Source organism: Toxoplasma gondii, chromosome XI (assembly GCF_000006565.2).
Source record: "Toxoplasma gondii ME49 chromosome XI, whole genome shotgun sequence".
NCBI classification, from domain to species: Eukaryota; Apicomplexa; class Conoidasida; order Eucoccidiorida; family Sarcocystidae; genus Toxoplasma; species Toxoplasma gondii.
In genome coordinates this window covers 1,458,616-1,476,465 of record NC_031479.1, presented here as the reverse complement: position 1 = coordinate 1,476,465, position 17,850 = coordinate 1,458,616, and the positions used below count along the sequence as shown (strand labels likewise).

The 17,850-nt window shown below is 51.2% G+C and overlaps 4 protein-coding genes across 4 annotated transcripts; 2 read left to right on the top strand and 2 right to left on the bottom strand.

The window, feature by feature from the left end:
• The first annotated feature begins 251 nt into the window (after positions 1–251).
• On the top strand, positions 252–5,518 carry TGME49_310610 (hypothetical protein). Its single transcript, XM_002364266.2, has 4 exons — positions 252–1,631; positions 2,096–2,216; positions 3,813–4,134; positions 4,834–5,518. The coding sequence occupies exons 1-4, from the start codon at positions 812–814 to the stop codon at positions 4,876–4,878; spliced, it is 1,308 nt and encodes a 435-aa protein (XP_002364307.1). The 5' UTR covers positions 252–811; the 3' UTR covers positions 4,879–5,518.
• Positions 5,519–6,203: 685 nt separating this feature from the next.
• On the bottom strand, positions 6,204–8,011 carry TGME49_310600 (heat shock factor binding protein 1 protein; the record flags this gene model as incomplete). The annotated part of the gene is made up of 2 exons (XM_002364265.2): positions 6,204–7,242; positions 7,876–8,011. The coding sequence occupies 2 exons, from the start codon at positions 8,009–8,011 to the stop codon at positions 6,812–6,814; spliced, it is 567 nt and encodes a 188-aa protein (XP_002364306.1). The 3' UTR covers positions 6,204–6,811.
• Positions 8,012–8,515: 504 nt separating this feature from the next.
• On the bottom strand, positions 8,516–9,403 carry TGME49_310590 (hypothetical protein; the record flags this gene model as incomplete). The annotated part of the gene is made up of 1 exon (XM_002364264.2): positions 8,516–9,403. The coding sequence occupies exon 1, from the start codon at positions 9,149–9,151 to the stop codon at positions 8,516–8,518; it is 636 nt and encodes a 211-aa protein (XP_002364305.1). The 5' UTR covers positions 9,152–9,403.
• Positions 9,404–11,257: 1,854 nt separating this feature from the next.
• Positions 11,258–16,651, top strand: TGME49_310580 (1,3(4)-beta-glucanase; the record flags this gene model as incomplete). The annotated part of the gene is made up of 5 exons (XM_018782633.1): positions 11,258–11,339; positions 11,880–12,961; positions 13,630–14,341; positions 15,473–15,855; positions 16,619–16,651. The coding sequence occupies 5 exons, from the start codon at positions 11,258–11,260 to the stop codon at positions 16,649–16,651; spliced, it is 2,292 nt and encodes a 763-aa protein (XP_018635560.1).
• Between the last annotated feature and the right edge of the window lie 1,199 nt (positions 16,652–17,850).

Here is a 17,850-nt window from a genome sequence, read left to right as displayed (position 1 = left end):
CGGCGGCCCTCCCGTGACGAAAAAGCTTCCTTTTACACTTGCTTCAACTCTGCTTCTCCTCCTCCAGGAAAACCTCTTCTTATAACCAAGATCCAAAAATGATCAGTCGACGCGATTTCTGCGGCATGCCTCACGACGGACGACGCCGCGGGCGGGCAGGCGTACGTACACCTGAGCGCATGCGTGCAGACTGGACTAGGGGGGGCAGAGGACCGACAGCACTCTCAGGGATTTCTTGCGGCCAGTTTTACCTGAAAAAACGAGAGAGAGACATCTTCTTTTTTCTGCTGACTTTCTGGGACTCCAGAGCAGCGCCTGAGTCTGCTCTCCGGGAGCTTCTGTATCCGCCTCCCATCCCCCTTCTGGCCGGCCTGTCAGCTTTCGCGACGGAGGTCGCTGATCTCTCTGAAAACAGTCCAGGTGCTGCGGATTTCTTTCTGATTTCTTCGGCGCAGTCCTCAACTGTGCCAGAAGGCGAAGGGAGGCCGAGGGCTGTGCTCGCGAAGAAGGAGAGGAGAGGCGCATGCACTCGGACTCGCCAGTAGACGTCGAGCAGACGATCGCTTTCGGAGGCGTTGCACAAAATGCGGTGTGGTTTATGGAGGACAAGGGCCATTGCAGTTGAGAACCGAACTTGGACGATGATGCTGGACGTATGCGTTTCCTCGACTCGCGCATTTGGAGGAATCGCGTAAAGACGAAGAAGATGGAGTGCGAGGTGTGACGGTGGCTCTCTAGGCGCCTCTGCGGTGTGTAGGTACAGGAAGAGAGGAGGCGAAGTATCCGAGCGGAGTCGTTGCAAAGACTGCAGATGGCGGCTTGGCCGAGTTCTTCGTTCATCTCCTCTTCGTGGGGAGGGGGGGCAGGAACAGGCGGAGCAGTTTCCTTCGCATCTCTCGCCGCTTCGTCGTCTTTCCCCGGGGGCACTGCTCCGGGAGGCAATCCTGTAGGTCTGGGAGGGATGAATCCTTTTTCTCCAGGTCAAGCGGCCTTCGGCTCTGGCGCAGGTTCGTCAAATACGCTCTCCACCACGCAGCCGAACGCGTTCTCTGGACAGTCGTCTTCCGTTCTGGGCGCCTCTCTTACCGCAAGCACTTCCCCTTTCGGAGCTTCGTCTTCTTCTCTCTTCAGCTCTGCTTCTTCTTCTTTCGGAGCGTCCACCCTCTTCGGCTCTGCTTCTTCCTCTTCTTCGTCTTCTCCCTTCGGCTCTTCTACTCTCTTCGGGACTTCCTCTTCCTCTCCCTTCGGTGTCTCTTCTTCTTCCTCTACTTCTTCTCTATTTGGTGCTCCTTCTCCTTCCTCTTCCTCTCCCTTCGGTGTCTCTTCTTCCTCCTCTACTTCTTCTCTATTTGGAGCTCCTTCTTCTTCCTCTTCCTCTCCCTTCGGCGTCTCTTCTTCCTCCTCTACTTCTTCTCTATTTGGAGCTCCTTCTTCTTCCTCTTCCTCTCCCTTCGGCGTCTCTTCTTCTTCTCTCTTCGGCTCTTCTTCTTCTCCCTTTGGAACCGCTGGGGGCACAGCGCCAGCCGCTGCTCTCGAGGGAGGTCAGGGCGCAAAGTCCGAAGGAACAAAATTCATCGATGCGTGGAAGAACCTCGAGGCAGCAGCCAAGGGAGGTATCTGGCCTTTCTCCAGTGAGTCCCCAACGCCGAACGCGCGCTTCTCGGACTCTGTTTTCCTGCGTTTCGCGGATCGCTTTCCATCCCGATGCTCTTTCGTTGACGCTTTCAGCGTGTTGACGCTTTCTCGTGTCTTCGGCGATTGATGTTTTTTCTTTCTTCTTCAGACTCGCAGTCTCTTCTTCTGAGCGCTAGTGATATTCTTTCAGGGTGGCTTCTCCCGAGCTTGCCTTGCTCCTTCCCGTCTCTCTTTATCTCCTCTTCTTCCTCTTTCTTTCTCTCTATTCTTTCGCTCTCCATCGTCTCTCCTTCTCTCTTCGTCGTTTTCTTCTGGCCTTGCCACGTTCAGTGTCTCACTGTTTCCCCCTCGTCATATCCAGCCCCCGTTCGTCCTGTTTCTTCTTTGTTTCGTCTTTCCGTGTCATTTGTCTCTTTCGTTTCCTCACTTCTCTCTTTCTGCTCTTCTCTCTGTTTTGCAGGCTTCGGCGTCGCGGAGGCCGAGTGCCTCTTTGTCGGCTTGGACATCTCTCCGGAGGAACACCGTTACCTCTTCTATCAGCGCCCTCAGTCCGAATGGCGAGCTCTGGGGGAACAGATTGTGTACGTTCTGCCTAAGTGTTTTCCGTCTTTTCCTTTCTCTGATATGGAGAGAAATGCGCGCTTCTCCCGTCGCTGCGTCTTCTGCTTCGCTACGACAACGCTGAAAAAATGAAACACAGACGCTTGCCTTCTCGGGCCCCTCTTCACTTGCTTCAAGTGCTTCTCTCGAGTTACTGACGTCCCCAGTGACGCTGTCTCGTCCAGAGATACATCGACAGTGCAACTGGTTCTCCTTGCTTTCTCCACCAGTGCTTCCTACGACATCCTTTACTCTCTCTCTCCCCCCTCACACTCGTTCTTCTGCTCTGTTTCTTCACTTCTCTCCCTGTTGACTTCTCTATTTCTTCATGCGTCCTCTACTTAGTTCTCTATTGGTCCACTTCCCCCTCATGTTTGTGTTCACCTCTGTACTTTATTTCTCTCTTTGCGCAGTTCTTCTTCGCGTATTGACTTCTTTTTTTACTCCTTAATGTCTTCTCCTACTTCTCTGCTTCTCTCCGTTTTTGGGTTCCACTCGCGCTGCATGCAGTTTTTTACTTTCTGCACAACTCAAGCCAAGCTGCAGCCGCTCTGCGTGCGGCCTCCTCGTGTCGGGGAAATTCGCGGCTGCCTAGTTGTGCGATAGAAAACGAGATTCTCCTTTCTCCAGGGAAAGCACTTTTCCTCTGCATGCGCTCTCCAAGGGCCGAGGCCGCTCTGCATGCAGCCCTGTCGGTAGTTTTCGGGCGCGACAGTTCACTGAGAGATGCATGCATCTGTGAAATCCGAGCGCAGTCTCCGTCTCCATCGCGCTCTATATATACATATATATGTATATATGTGCAGTAGAATGTTTCAATATATACATGAATGCAATAGAATCCTGTGTATCCATATATAGTATAATATTTATCCATTTTTATATTTGTATGGATACATATGTATATGCGCAGTACAGTGTAGATACATTTGCGACAAGGCTGATGGGGAAATTGATAGTGATGAGTGCGTTTTCAGTGGCAAATTCGTACAACTGGTCCAGTGCATGAGCACCTTGTTAGTGGGGATTCGCGGGGTCTTTTAGTCGTCGATGGAAGCTTGTTTGCGATTGAGATAGGACCCGTTGTTTGTTTGTGACCTGTGAAACCTCTCTGAACAACTTCCACTTTCAACTCGCTTTTGGAGCGTCGCTCCTCGACGTCTGCATGCGCTTTCGCTTCTCCATTTCTTCTCTCTTTTTCTTCTGCTTTTGATCTCTGAAAGTGTCATTTCCTGGCTGGACGTTCCTCGCCTCTCACGTGATGACTCATTCTGTCCCCGGAGGACCTTTGCTGTCTCTCGAGGTCCTTCGAGTTTGTTTTCTTCTCTCCGCTCTTCTCTCTCTGACGCAGGGTTCGTCCACTCTCTCTCTGCTGTTTTTTCGAGTCTGCGCATCCTCCGCAGCAGTTCACTGTGTTCCCCAGCCTCCACTATGTAGTTTGTGTCCTCGCTCTTGCTTCTCTGGCTTTTTCCTCGTCGCCTGGTTTTTCTCCCCTCCTGCCTCTCTGCGTTTCTTCATCTTCCTTCTGCTCCGCGTTCTCTTCTTCATCTCGCCATTTTCTTTTTCTCTGCATGCAGGGCGACTCAGCTGCAGCACCTCAGGCAGTTCCACGCTCTCGTGGGGGAGAAGGCCGCAGCAGACAGGCTCTCGTTCGAGGCGGCGCCTCCGTCTGTAGAGTTTCTTCATCTTGCTCTCGGGGGTTCTCTTCCTCAAACCTCTTTCTCAGTTCCGCAGGAGACTCTCCAGACGCCCTCGCTGGGCGCTCTCGGCGCTCCTCCGGCTATGAACAAAGCAGAAATCAACCGAGAAGTTAGCAACCTGGAAAGTCTGGGAACGCCGGGAACCAGACGCGACGAAACAGACGCCAGAGGGGCCGCGTTTGCTGCGCCTCAATTCGAAGTACGCAATGGATGCGCTCGTTTTCCGGAAAAAACTGGTGAATCAGCCGATATCCCTGCCTGTTTCTGCGCATTCACCTATGCGTTCCGCCCCTTCCCGGCATGCATGTGTCTCTCTCTTTGTCGAACTATAATGTTGCTCATGCCGCGTCAAGTTGCTTGTGTCTTTTCTTGTGTCTTTATGTTTGCCTTTGTGTTTCAGATAAGACATATATATTAGATGAATTACATGTGCAGGTGTGTATGACCGTATTTCTATATGCGTATGCATAAATATATATATATATATATATATATATATATATGTCTATATGTAGGTATGCTTGTGCGTGTAGAGACGTAACTTGATACGTCCTTTGAGAAGTGAAACATGATGTTTCCACAGGAAGAGGTTCGGAGCCGGAACTTCGCGATAGACACCCGATTTTTTTTCTGTAGGTGTCTTGTAGGCATCTAAGAAGCAATACGCTGCATCCGTGTGTATGTGCTGTGTGTCTGTGCTTTGTGTATACGAGTGTGCAGAATCTTCTTCTTCAGTGGGTTCTTTCTATCGAGAGAGGATTGTGGAGATGTGTGAGGCTTCTTGTGGCGAGTTCATATATTTATCTGTCCATGCTTTTTAGTGCTCTGTAACTTGAAATCTGTGTCTCAGAAAAGCCTGACGCTGTCCTGCCGCGTTTGCTTCTGCTGTGCGTCTCAGCCCGGTAAAATTCCGGACGTTCCTCCGCCGCGCGAACTTTGCTGAAAATCTGTCGTTCAGCTCTGCGCGAAAAAGCAACGCATTCCTGTAAATTAGGTCAACGCATGCACCAAGTCGACGGACTCTCTTCTGCTGTGACTTTGCCTGTCTAGCCTGCTCTCTGGTGGCGACCTTTCAGCGGTGGGAGATACGTCGCGCAGCAACCTGTCCCCTCTGGTCGTCTTTCAGTTGGTGTCTCACGGGTCACTCTGCCGAGACTTTTTCGTCTCTTTCTCTGTACAGCTGTCTGTCTCTGAATCCGTCCCCCTACGGGTCTCCATGGCTTCGTAATTCTCTTCTTTCTCCCTTTGGTTCTCTCTGATACCGTTATTCTTCTCCCTACCTGTTGCTTCCACTCTTTTTTTTCCGCTTCGCATTGGAGTACCCTCTCTTCCCTTCCTCTCTTCGTTTCTCTCTGCAAAATACATACAGGGAAATCGACGCATACGCGTTCTGTGCAGTGTCTCGAACTCGATGAGAGCCCAACACAAGCCTTCCCTTCCTCAGGCCTCTTGGAGGATGTCTGCCTCCTCGTATGCAAGAGAACAAGGGAACGCTCCGGCAGTGCGATACGCTCGAGTGCAGTTCCGTTTCCTTTCCATGCAGTGCTGCCTTTTTCGACCTGCGCAGCAAACTGAACTCGCGCCTTCCTCCTCCGGTTGATACACGGAGATGTAGTACTACGAGAGGTCTGACAAGAACCTCACAACGTATGCAGAAAAGATAGGCAATTCTCCACCTGTGAACTCAGTCCACACAGATACAAATGTGTACAGAATTTGCTTACGGATGCATATACCTATCTATATATATATATATATATGCGTATACGTTTACAGAGGTAGATCTCGCAATTGTGGTGAACGACGAGGAATTTTGAATTTTTCAGGAAAAAAGCCTGTCGCACCAACTGGCGTAAATCGCCGATACATGTGCCTGATGGATCTCAAAAATCACAACGACTCCTCCCTCAGCATATGCATGAGAAAACGAAAGAATCTTTGGAAATGCCTAGAAGCAGGCGAGTCCGAACTGCCTTAATCGGAATTTTTACGAGACGTATAGATGCAGAACTAAAGTTTCCAACCAACAGAAATTCACTGTATACATACATACATATATATATATATACGCAGGTGTCGACTGCTTTTCTGGGAGTTGTTGAAATAGAGGTGGCTACTTGTCATTTTCGAACGTAGAATGCGCAGATGTAAGCCTGCTTACGATGAAGTAATTGTAGCGCCTGCCTCGAGGATCTGAATCCTGCGAAGCAGGCCAGGGGAATATGGAGTGTCCGGGTGTATGGACAGAAGGCTGCCGACGTGTGGGGAGAAAAAAAAACTGAAGCGGCATAGCGCTGCATCGGTTGTGCAAAAGCAGTTTATCGCACATACAAGATCCATTTAACTTGAAGTAAACAAGACATAGAACGAATGCAGTACATCCTTTAAAAGGTGAGATCGCACACAACCCAGCGTCCAGCTTCGCGTCGTGTGTGAGGAGAAAAAAGGAAAAAAGAAGGCGACGAAATGACGAGTTCGAGGTCGTGAGCGTCTCGCCTGTCGCTCAAGACGCACCCAACTTGGGGGAAAGAGCACCTTCTTCCTTTTGTGTTCTTTTCCATACAGTGATGATTCGGCACTGGTGCCCTTTCGTATAACTCAGCTGTATTTCTCCTGTCTCCGCTTCGACTTCGGTTCCTCTTCTCTCTCCTACCTCTTTTCCCCGCTACTTCTTTGTCTTGTTCTCTCTCCCTGTGCCGTTGTTCTCTCTGCTCTCTCTTCTCTGTTTAACCATTTTCTCCGGGCATTGACTTCTCTATCTCCTTCCTCTCTTCTCTCTGCCGCCTCCGGTTCACTCTTCACTTTACTGCTTCACTTTTCTTCTCTCTGGTTTCTCCGCTCTCCTTGTTCACTCCTCTCTCTCGTTCCCTCGTCCTTCACTGGGGTGTATCTGCTTTGAGGTCCTGCTGTTCTTCGAGCAGGAGAGACTGCAGCTGGCCCTCAAGGTCGTCGATTTTTCCTCCCATGTCGTCTAAACGATTTAGAATGGCCTCCGTCATGGAAGTGAATTTCGCATCCATTTCCTTGAGAATGTTCTGCACAGCTTCGCAGACCTCGCATGCCGCAGCCTGCCCAGCTGTCGAAACACCCGGCAGGGCAGCGGGCGGAGACGCGAGCGAAGAGAAGTCTGGGGAAAGGCTTTTCTCCGCCGAGACGCCCGTGCCGGGAGACGCAGACGGTGGGAGTGGAGACGAGGAAAACGCATGCAGAGCAGGAGACGAAGAGGTGGAAGACGAAGAGGAGGAGGAAGAAGAGAGGAAAGACGAAGCGGACGGCTTGGCGGCCGCGAGAAGACTAGGAGGAGAGCCTGGAGACAGACGCAAAGGCCAGATGGAGCAGAGAAGAGAGTGAGGAGAAGAACAGCGAAAAGAGAAAGGAAGCAGACAGGGAAAAGGAAAGTAACGGGGGTGATAGAGAGAATTGGATAGCCTCTACAGAACATACAGAGCAGGAGGAGAGAGCAGTTCCACCGTTATTTCGGAGGGTTTGCCTTGTGCGATGTCGTAAGTTTCGACCTGTCTTCCGCGCAAGCACAGTCGGGAGGAAGCATCTCTACCAAGAACTGTGCTGTCTCTTCCAAGTTCGCTGTTTTCTGTTCTCCCCACAAAGGAAGACCGCGCCGAATCCTCTGATGTCCTTTCACCGCTCCCGATTCATCTGCGCATCGTCCTGCAGGTCACACACCACCCTCGTCCTCTCCAGGGCTGGCCTTGTCTCTTCTCTTTTCCTCTCTCTTCCCCTGTGTGTCTCCTTGCTTTCCTTCGTCTGCCGCTCTCTTCCTTCTCCCGTCTCCCTTTTCTTGGTTTTCGCTTTGGCTCGCTCTCTTCTCCTCTGTGCTTCGTCGCCCCTGAGTAGTTCGTCTCCCCTTTCCGGGGAAACTTTCGAGGGGAGAAGTCCAGTTCGAACTCTTGTGCTTCTCTCGAGAGGCAAGTCGACTCACCGGCAAGTCTGACGGAAGTCGCGCGCGCAGACAGAGAAGAAGTTTCCGAGACGCGAGAAGAGAGGACAGAAGCGACTGCTCCCCCCGCAGCGCCGCCGGGCGCGCTCGACGGCTCGGCCTGGGAAACCTGCCGCATCGTGCAGACGCGGAGAGAAGAAGACTCAAAAGAAGAAGGAGGAAGAGAAGAAGAGAAAAGACGAAAAAGCAGGAGGGGAGGGAGAAGGTGAGAAAGAAGACGAAGGATAAGGAGAAGACCGACGAGAAAAGATTCGACGAGGAGAGGCGACACCACGTCTCAGGGACGTCAGAGTTTCGGTCGGACAGGAACTACTCCGCGGTAGAAGGCTGAGCAACGCACAAAAAGAGAGGACAGAGCACTCCTCCTTACCTTGCCTCAGCGGCAATCTCGCACAAAAACAATCTACGAAAAGAAGATGCAAGATCAGCATCCAAAGACTCCACATATATACAACCATATAAATAGATATACGTATGTGTGTGCGTTTATTCGCATTTACAAGTACAATGCTATGCATGCATGAAGGTACGTTCGAAAACAGTGAATCGACTCGTGTTTGGGGCTTCGAACAGACAACCAAAGAACAGTAGCACTCTGTTTGTGTGAAACGTCGGGACTGACCTAAGAAGGCGAAGGCAGCCGACGCCACTGCGAAGAATCTGCGGTCTGCGGAGGCGGGCGGCGCCTTGAGGGCGCGAAGCAGGGCAGCTGTCGATACACCTGAGAAGAGCGCGACTCCGAGGAAGCGACACTGCCAGCAATCTTGGAAAGGAGAGGAAGAGGAAGGCGAGAGGACTCGTGGAGCAGGCGGGAGAGGGAATGCGGGCAGAGAAGACGAGAGTGAAGACGCAGATAAGAAGGCCAAGGAGAGGGGAGAAAGTCCCGGAGAAAAGAGAGGAGAAGCACCCGCGAGAGAAGACGGCGAAGCAGGCAGGAGGCGCGACGCATCCTCTTCTCTCTCGCCGCCTCGCGCTGCAGAGAGCGGGGGAAGCAACTTTTCCCCAGAGGAAGAAGACGACGGAGAAGAGGCAGAGGAGCTGCACTGTCGAGAAAGGACCTCTTGAAAGGACGACGGTAAGATCCGAGAAGTGAAGCGGTGAAGACGACCGCAAGGCTGGTCACGAGGCACAGAACTCGCAGGAGGCGGCAAACAGACAGGAGGCGAAGTAGAAAAAGACGGAGAGGAGGAAGAAGATGGAGAGGAGGAAGAAGATGGAGACGGAGAGCAGGACTGTGTATCCATTCAGCCAGTCTCATGTAAAGAAACCGGAGGTTCGAACGGGGGGAAATTGAGTTTAACTTTTCCTCACAAACCTGTAGAGCTGCCTCCGCCGAAAAAGCCTTGAGGAGTGCCGCCGCTGTGCGAAGGGAGGGTGTCGAAAGAAAGGCGAGAACACAGAAGAAGAAAAGGGAGAACAGCGGGGAAATGGCTCGCTCGCTTTTCCGGATTCAACTCGCGTTTCTCATGTTTGTTTTTTGAGCTGTCTCTTTACGAAGAGAAGCAGCGGTGCCGGCAGTCACTGAAAGCGTCTTCCGAATTTTGTTGCATGCAGTGTCAGCGCGGAGAGAGCATCCAGAGCGAATGTGTGTTCCGGGGTGTCTGTACAGCACAGCCACACGCGAGCTAGCGGTGCAGCTTCTTCCGGATACCGTTCTTCGAAGGATTTTTCCGCGCCCGCTTCTCTGTAGCTGTGGCAATTTCATCACACAGAGTTCTTCATTTGTTCTCTCGTCTGCTGCGCTGTACGCCTCAGCAGCTTCTGACCTATCTTCTGAGAGTTCGAAATTCGACCTCTGTGTCATGGCATGCGCCGCAACGGACCCTCAACCAGGTGCGTTTTTGCGTCGGCCTGAACCCCTCTGCAACGAAATCTCCCCGACGCATCGTTATGCAGGAACTGAGTTTCTCCAAGCGACTGCTTCTTGAGACTCGAAAACTCTTTAACTGCCCACAAACTGCTTAACGCCCCTACACGCCTGGACCAAGGTCCTGCATTCTGTCCTTTAGAGCCCCGATCCCGCAAGACACACACAAACAGACATATATATATATATATATATATAGCAGACATGTAGAAGACTATGGACATAGAAATTTACATCTGTCTATGCATGTTTATATATGCATTTCACTATTAGTTAGGCATGCACATTATTTTCGTGCGTAAAGATAGATGTTTCAAAAAAGCGTAGGCGGTTATCTGGACTGCCTCTCTGCAGAACAGAGAGACCCCAGTTGTCGAGTGTTGTTTTTCGTCTTCGCCTTTTTCTAGAATCGGTACTCTGAAAAAGAGGAAATGGAGTAGAAAGCAGTTCTCGAAACAGAGAAACTTGACACGCAGTAATGCACCACGGCACCTGTCTCCCCAGTGTTTTCTCTTAGGTGTCTCCTCACAAGGTGTCTCCTCGCCCAACAGACCGGAGACCGGGCGGCGTCGACGCGGTCGGAAGGGCCATCGCCTGTTCGTTCTGTGTGCACCTGCGAAATCGTTTTTTGACTGTTCTTTGCTCTTTTCTCGCTGTCCCCGATTTCCGGAGTAGAGGGAATCGAAGGCCAAGACAGAGAGAGGCCGATACCAGACACGCGAGATTTAGATCGTGAGGTGCTTGTGTTCGAGTTGATGCCCCCAAAGCAGAGATCTCTTTGGGAGAAAGAGAGACACAAGAAGAGGAGTGCCCTGGCGATTTCTTGTGTCTCCGTTTTCGCTCTGTTAGTTACTCTGGTGTCCCTCCAGTGTCTATCGACGCTAGTCCATGTCGCTGTCAGATTTTCTCGCTTCTCCAGCTAATGCACCCTTCCTTCTTGGACTTTTTGCTTCCCCAGTTCGTCAAAAACGAGCAGAAAGAAGCTGGAAACGGACAGGAGGCGAGGGACGGAAGAACGCAGTCTGTGCACAGGATCAGAGGCCCTCGTTGTTGGTATCGAGAGATCCTAAAACCACAAGAACACAAACAGAGAGGAAGAGCCCCTGCGCAAGAAACCATATGTCCAAGATGGGTGGCAGCAGCGACGCCTGAAGGCAAGAAGCTGCAGAAAAGAAAAAGAGTCGCATCCCCAAGAACACGAGAGCATGCAGTTCCTGCCAAAACAACTTGCGAGGGAAATGCTCTTTCGCTTTCGGTTGAATTAGGCAGCTCTTAGCGGCGGCTGTCGAGGAGAGACAGAGTCGTAAAAGTCACGTCTTGTCTCAAGACTGTAGCAAACCTCTCAAAAGAGAAGGAGAAACACACTTCAAGGAGGGTCAGGTAGCTTCTTGTCAAACCCCTATGGCAAAAACCGGCAGAGGGAGATCGCCTGCCTCCCAAGTGTGATACTGGAAGAGCCTGTTGCCGTTGTTCTCCGACTGTCACAGAGTGAAGGAGATGGCGAAAGGGTCGGCCTTCTTCTTCTTCTCCCTTCTCTTCTGTTTGAAATTCCCCGCAAGTATCTCCCTGTCTCTCTCAGGTACGAACGCGCCACCTCTTCTTCACTTGCCCGAGAACTGCTTCCGGTTCTTCCATGACAAGAACGAGTGTGCCCGCTTTAACGTCAGGGACTGCCAATTTGTGCACTAGTCATGTCGATCATAAATGCCTGTTTCTACGCATCCAAGTTCTGGTGTGTTTTCCACGGCCGTCGTGTTATGCTACGTGTAGTGGTATCCAGCGTGTCTCTATAAAACAGTGTTTATACCGAGGCTAGAACATCTGGACCAGAGTAAGAAGACCAAATACGAACCTACGCATAGGGACTGGCTACTGTCCCGTGAGTGCATGTCTCTGTGTAGATAGATTTGTCTTATGGCAAGCACATGCATCGCCAAGCGGCCGCGACTACATAGGTGTTCGTAAGTATCCGGATACGTATACACGTCCGTAGGAATCTCCACACATGCGCATGTATACAGATCGTTTTGCACATGGGTAAATGCACATGTGTGTGTATTTGCGTTATGTCGATCGCAAAGCACTTCTTATTTGACAGCTTTTTCGCTTTTTCTTTCAGCCAGTTGGCCACAGGCCGCTCGCGCTACAGCTGAGCCCGGCTTTCCACCGTCAGGAAATTACCCGGCTAAAGAGCACGAAGGGCCAAGCCAAGAAGGGGAGCAGAAGCGAGAGGAAAACCAGCGCGGGGCCGAGGGGGGAAAACGCAACAAAGACGCTGGCGAGACAGCCACGGAACAGTCGGAGGAGGGAGAAAATGCGAGAGAGCACGCAGGAGAGGCAGACGTTTCAGAGGAAACGAAAAACGAAAAAGGATGTCCTCTCGTGCTTCCTGGAGAAGGGCAGGAGGGCGCAGGCGGAGGACTGGAAAACTGCGTCCAATGTGGCAATGGCCAGCAGGCCGGCGAAGGAACGGCAAAGAAGGGAACGGAGTCTCAGGTGAAGGGAAGACGTCTGGCAGCCACCCCAGGCAACGCTTTTTCGCTGTTTTCTGACTTTTCTGTCTCTACGCGCTCTGAGAATTCGTCTTCCCCTGCAAAATCGCCTTTACCGCAGGCCAGGAGATCCCCAGTGAGAGACAATGGAGAGGCCGAAAAACTGACGTCGTCGTCCTCAGCTTCTTCCGCAGTCTCTCGTTCGCTCGCCTCCTCATCTCGACGGCACACAGCCGTTAACGATTCGGGGCTCTCCAGTCGAGCTTCCTTCTCTCCAAATAATCCCCTCAGGCGCGAACGAGAGAGAGAGAAGAGAACTCCTGGATCTGCTACGTCTTCGGATGTTTCTTCTTCTCCCGGGTCTTCCGTGTCTTCGGCTTTTTCTGCGCTGTTGCCGTCCGGCCAAGTGCCGAGGCTGAAGCAAACAGAAGCCTCTACAGGAGGCCCATGCCGGGAGACGTGGTACAAAGCGAGGAGCTATCAGGGTTGGGAGATTCTGGATGAGTCGAAATTTTGGTTTTTCTCCTACGACGACCCGACAGGCGGCTACGTGAATTATGTTGGAAGAGAGGAAGCGATACACAAGGGTCTCGTGTCGGTGACAGCCGACGGGAGAACCATTGTAAAAGTCGATTCGTGGAACACGGTCAAAGACGGCGACCGCGGTCGCGACTCAGTTCGCCTATCTGCTGTAGAGGGATTCGATGATGTGAGTCTAGACGCAAAAACAAGACGCCACAGAAAGAGAAACCGCTGGAAAACACACAGTTAAGGGAGAAGCAATCAGACACAAACGATTAACCAAAGCACATACTTACACACGTGTCAGTGGTAAGATATACATATATATATATATATATATATATATATGGAGAGAGAGATGGGTACGATAAGTAAGTTTGGATTACCATTTGTGCCTGTATGGAGAGTGATGCGCACCTTTGGTCTTCGCGGGAATCTCTGTTTGTACCTGTGCTTTCACGTCTACTACGAATCGTCTTACGCCTAAAGTGCGACTTGGGTGGAACTCTGGAAAAAGGCAACACACACAACACGCACAAACGCAGCATATACATTTGTACGCGTCCCTAGCAGAACACTCGTCGTTGCTTATGTCCGCCAAAACATCCACTTCCGCTGGATCACACATGCCTATGTGAATACATGTGTATTTTGGGCTCTTGATGAGTTCATTTCTTCGAAAATGTCGCGAGACTTTCCGGGTGTGTCATCAGTTGGAGAAGCAGATCGGGTGCGTTCGTGAGGGTACCACTATATCGAGACAAATATGCGTTTTAGCCACCCTGCGCCGTTCTTTTTCTCTCTCTGGCCCCTTGTCACTCGTTTTTCTTCTTTGTCTTTGCTTGTCCCCACTAGGCTCTGTGGGTAGTGAGTTTGAATCACATGCCGGAAGGGTGTGGAACTTGGCCCGCGTTGTGGACGACGGGGGCAGATCCGTGGCCGGCCAGCGGGGAAATTGACCTCGTCGAAGGAGTGAATTCGCAGAGGAAGAATCGCATTTCTCTCCACACTTCGAAGGGGTGCAGCATGTGGGGGATTGACGAGACAAATTTTGCAGGCACGTGGGCATACAACGGCGACGGCGCCGAAGCTCGCGACTGCTACGTGCATGCGACAGAGCACAATACGGGGTGCTCCATAGAGTCTATCGAGGACGCTTTTGGCGAGGCATTCAATGAGAAGGGCGGCGGTGTCTATGTCGTGGAGCTGAAGCGCGCGAAACACATACGCGCCTGGTACTTTACTCACCAAGAAGTGCCAAAGGACCTGCGCGTCGGGACACCAGACCCAGACTCATGGGCAGAAACTCAGAAACTCCCGATGGCGCATTTCCCCTTGAACGACAACAACTGTCCAGGCCGCACACACTTTTGGGGACACAGACTCGTGATAAACACGACTTTTTGTGGCGGCTGGGCAGGCAATTTGTTTTCGAGAGCTGCGGGATGTGCAGGTGACGGCCACGACGCTTGCCGCGCTTTCGTCCGCAACAACCCCAGCAGCTTCAAAAAAGCTTTCTGGGACTTCAACTTCATTCACATTTATGTGCCAGGAGCTGTCTCATGTGGTAAGTCGACCATGAACTTCCCACACAGTGGTCCGTGCCGGAGGAAACAGAAATCCGAAGCAGAGAGAGCGGAATGCTCAAATCGAATCCACAGAGATATTCCAAAAAGGCCTCGAGTGACGAATAGGATTACAGTTACGAGTTGCAGACAATGGGCCGGAATGCATGGAAAACTGCGTAGAGAGGCGGTGGGAAGGCGAAAGAAAAAGGGAACTGACGCGCTTTTGGGTCACTTCAGGACAGCCTCGCTCTTTTGTCCAGATAAACAGACGAACCGCCTCGAAAACTCTCTCCTTTGAAGCCTCCCTTCCGTAGAGCCGTGCTGCAGCAGATGCCAGTTATGCAGGGTTTAGGCCACACGTTTGCTACACTGGCATCTACGTCTGAAGTACCAGGACGATGTGCCGTTTTGAAAAGCGTCTCTTCGCAGTTTCATGGGTGTCACTAGATAGCGGAAAGGAGAACGCAGGCTAAAGCGCAGTGGTAGAAAGGCTGTGAAATCGACAATTCAGCAAGCGTTTGTCGCGTGTGTCCTTTACGAGAGGCCTGTGTATGGAGTCTCGAGCAAAGCGTGTGTGCCGCTCTGCGTTGAATTCGCGTCCAGCTTTTCATTTCTAAAACTCGCCCCACGTAGACAGTGTGTTTTGCTACTGTGATGGAGAGGAAGAGAAGTAAAAAAGGAAAAAGACCTAGAGGAAGGAACGCAGACGAAAGCAGGACGGAACGAAAGGGGATGGCAAACGACCACGAAGGACGAAACAGAAAAGGCTCGTGCACGCAAACAAACGAATATCAACAATACGGAGTTCCACTCCTTTGTCCTGTGTCACCGCTGTTTCTCATGATACATTTGGGAATTTGGTTTCGCAGATTTAACAAAGGGAAGCCCGCAGTCACGTAGCCGGCAGATAGAGTGCATCGACGGTTCGCTGGACGGCGTGGAACCTGTTTTAATAGGGAAATGTGCTATCATTGATCAGCCCGGTAATAAAAGTTGCAGCTGTTTCAAAACGCAGTCCAGAGGACAGAGACAGAACCTACTGATTATAGTTTTCGTCTTCAACTGCAAGAATTCCGAACTCGGGTGTAGTTGTTGCCTGCCGGGTCCCGTTGGCCTTTCTTTTTCGGTAGGCTCCACAACAACATCGACCACCACCAGTTCCCCCTCTATTGGCACTGGATCTCCTGTCTACCCTGGACCGTCTTCATCTACAAGTACATCCACTGCTCCTCCTTCTCATTTAACGGAGACTGAATGGTGGCAGGCGCTGTACCACTTCCTTGCCTTGATGGCGGGCTACACAGAAACGAATCGGCCTCCGTGTCTCGAGACGAATGTGGACTACTTTGGCTACGACCTCAAAAAATACGAAAAATTCATCTACACAGCGGAGCAATGTCGCCTCCTCTGTCTCAACACCGATGGCTGCTTCTACTTCTCTTTCGTTCAAACTACGGCCTCCTGTTATCTGAAGACGGTTCAGGCACTTCTGGGCCGTGTCACGCACCAGCTGGTAAGCGAAGAAAACAATTCTCTAGGGAAACTCAAACACTACCGACAGCAGAGAGCGTTTTCCTCGAGGCGACGTGTTCTACCTGCACATTCCACCCTCCGCAGAAACCCCGGCGCACAGAGACGTTCTGTGCAAACGTGACTAATGTGATGAGGAGTAAACTTTGAAGTTTACTTTAGAGATAACTGAGAACGCCTCAGCCCTCTCGATAGTTGGACGATGATATCCTACAGCAAACCTCAGAGCATGAGTACGCCTCGATAGCCTTGTTTTTCGTGCAAAGGGGAAAAACTCCAGAACCGACTTTCCAAGAAGAAAACACAATCTGTGTTTAGCGTGCAGAGAAGATGAAGAACAGAAAATCTGAGAAAGCTGTCTACGGTGTGTGCTGGGAAGTCGTGCCGCTGTGTTTCTGCCGCTCTGCTAAAGGCCTTGTAGTTTGGGGTTTGCCGTGTGACCCGGAAGAAAAGGGAAAGTAAAAGCTACGTGAAGTGAGCTGGCAACTTGGTTGGAAGAACAGACAGCACTGGAAATGAGACAGAGAAAGATCGCCCGACTCTTCCGTTGCGAAAGCCGTTTTCCCGTTGTCTCACGAGAACTCGAAAAGGCCTGAAAATTCGCTAGACAGACCTGAGCGTGAAGAATTGCTTTGACGCTTTAGGCATCAGTACATGACCGTGGCCACACGCAGTGATACCCGCGGCATATATATACATACACATATAAATATATATGTGTGTTTTGTACTTTTCTGTTCTCTTAGGGTGTCGTTTCTGGACAAATGAGATGCCGGTAAAGCAGGGGAAAAAACTGTTTAGTTAAACACGGGGACGACTGCAAGAAGCAAGCGGAACCTACCTTGTCTTGGACAGCCACACAGAGGCCTCTTCCTGTCCTTTTTTCTTCGCGTGTGGGTGTTCTTACGAAAGATAACTAACTTGCTCGGGGCGTGACCCGAGCTGGACTACTGGTTTAAATCTTGAATCTGTGTTTTCCATACAACCACACCGACCGTAGATGCGAAGCCGAGCCACCTAGGTTTTCTTCGTGAAAAGTACGTGTGCCATCTCGGTTTCCTTCCCTTTTCCGGCAGTCCATGTGGCAATGTCTATCGTGTCAGACCTTTGCGTTTTTCCGATTAGTCTCATAAATGGTTGTTGCTCGTCCAAGAAACTACTGGTTAAGTTTTCCAACTCACAAGAACCTTGGCTCAGTCCAGCTGTCCTGGTAGAAGGCTCTATATCTCTGCTTCTGTGTCATGTGAACCCGCGGAACGCTATACACTGATCTGCGTACACCAGAGCTGTTTTGCTTAGAATTTCTCCACCAGGGGTTCTGCGTTGAAAACACACTTCCGTGCCTCAACAAAGGACCCCGATCGAGATTGAAAGGAAAGCTCTATGTCGCGTACTGAACGTCAGACGGGTCCCGCAAACATGCCGTAGTGCACTTCTCGAGTGGACTGTAACAGCCCGCCAGTGTCAGCTTCCCCGCAAGAATCTATCGCGGAACTAGATGCTTGTGTATATGTGAAGGGAATGCAACAGTTGAAGAAAAACGGTGCACAAGAACCTGGGAAAAGAAGGACTGAAGTGACACCCTCACAGCAAGATATGCATTCCCACCTTGAGTTTTCCACGTGATGCTTTCCTGCGGGAAGCCTGCTCCGTTCCTTTTCCGGAGTCAGGAAAACCAGCGTCTGTCGATGTGCACTGTCTTGCCTTCACTCGCATCGAGGGTTGCCGAGTTCTGACGCCCCTCCTTTTTTCTTTTCCGCGACCCCTCCCCCCCTGATGTTCTGAGACACGGAGGCTCAACGTCGTTGGATGCCACCAAAATTGCGGCTCCACGCAACAGAGAACCCCGGGAAGTCGAAGAAAACTGGTTCTTAAAAAACCGACTCAAGAGAAATCAACGAGGCGACCATTCCCCGACCTGCAGCGATCAAGGAATGTACCCAACTACTTCATTGCAAGGTTGACTTCTGTTGAATGA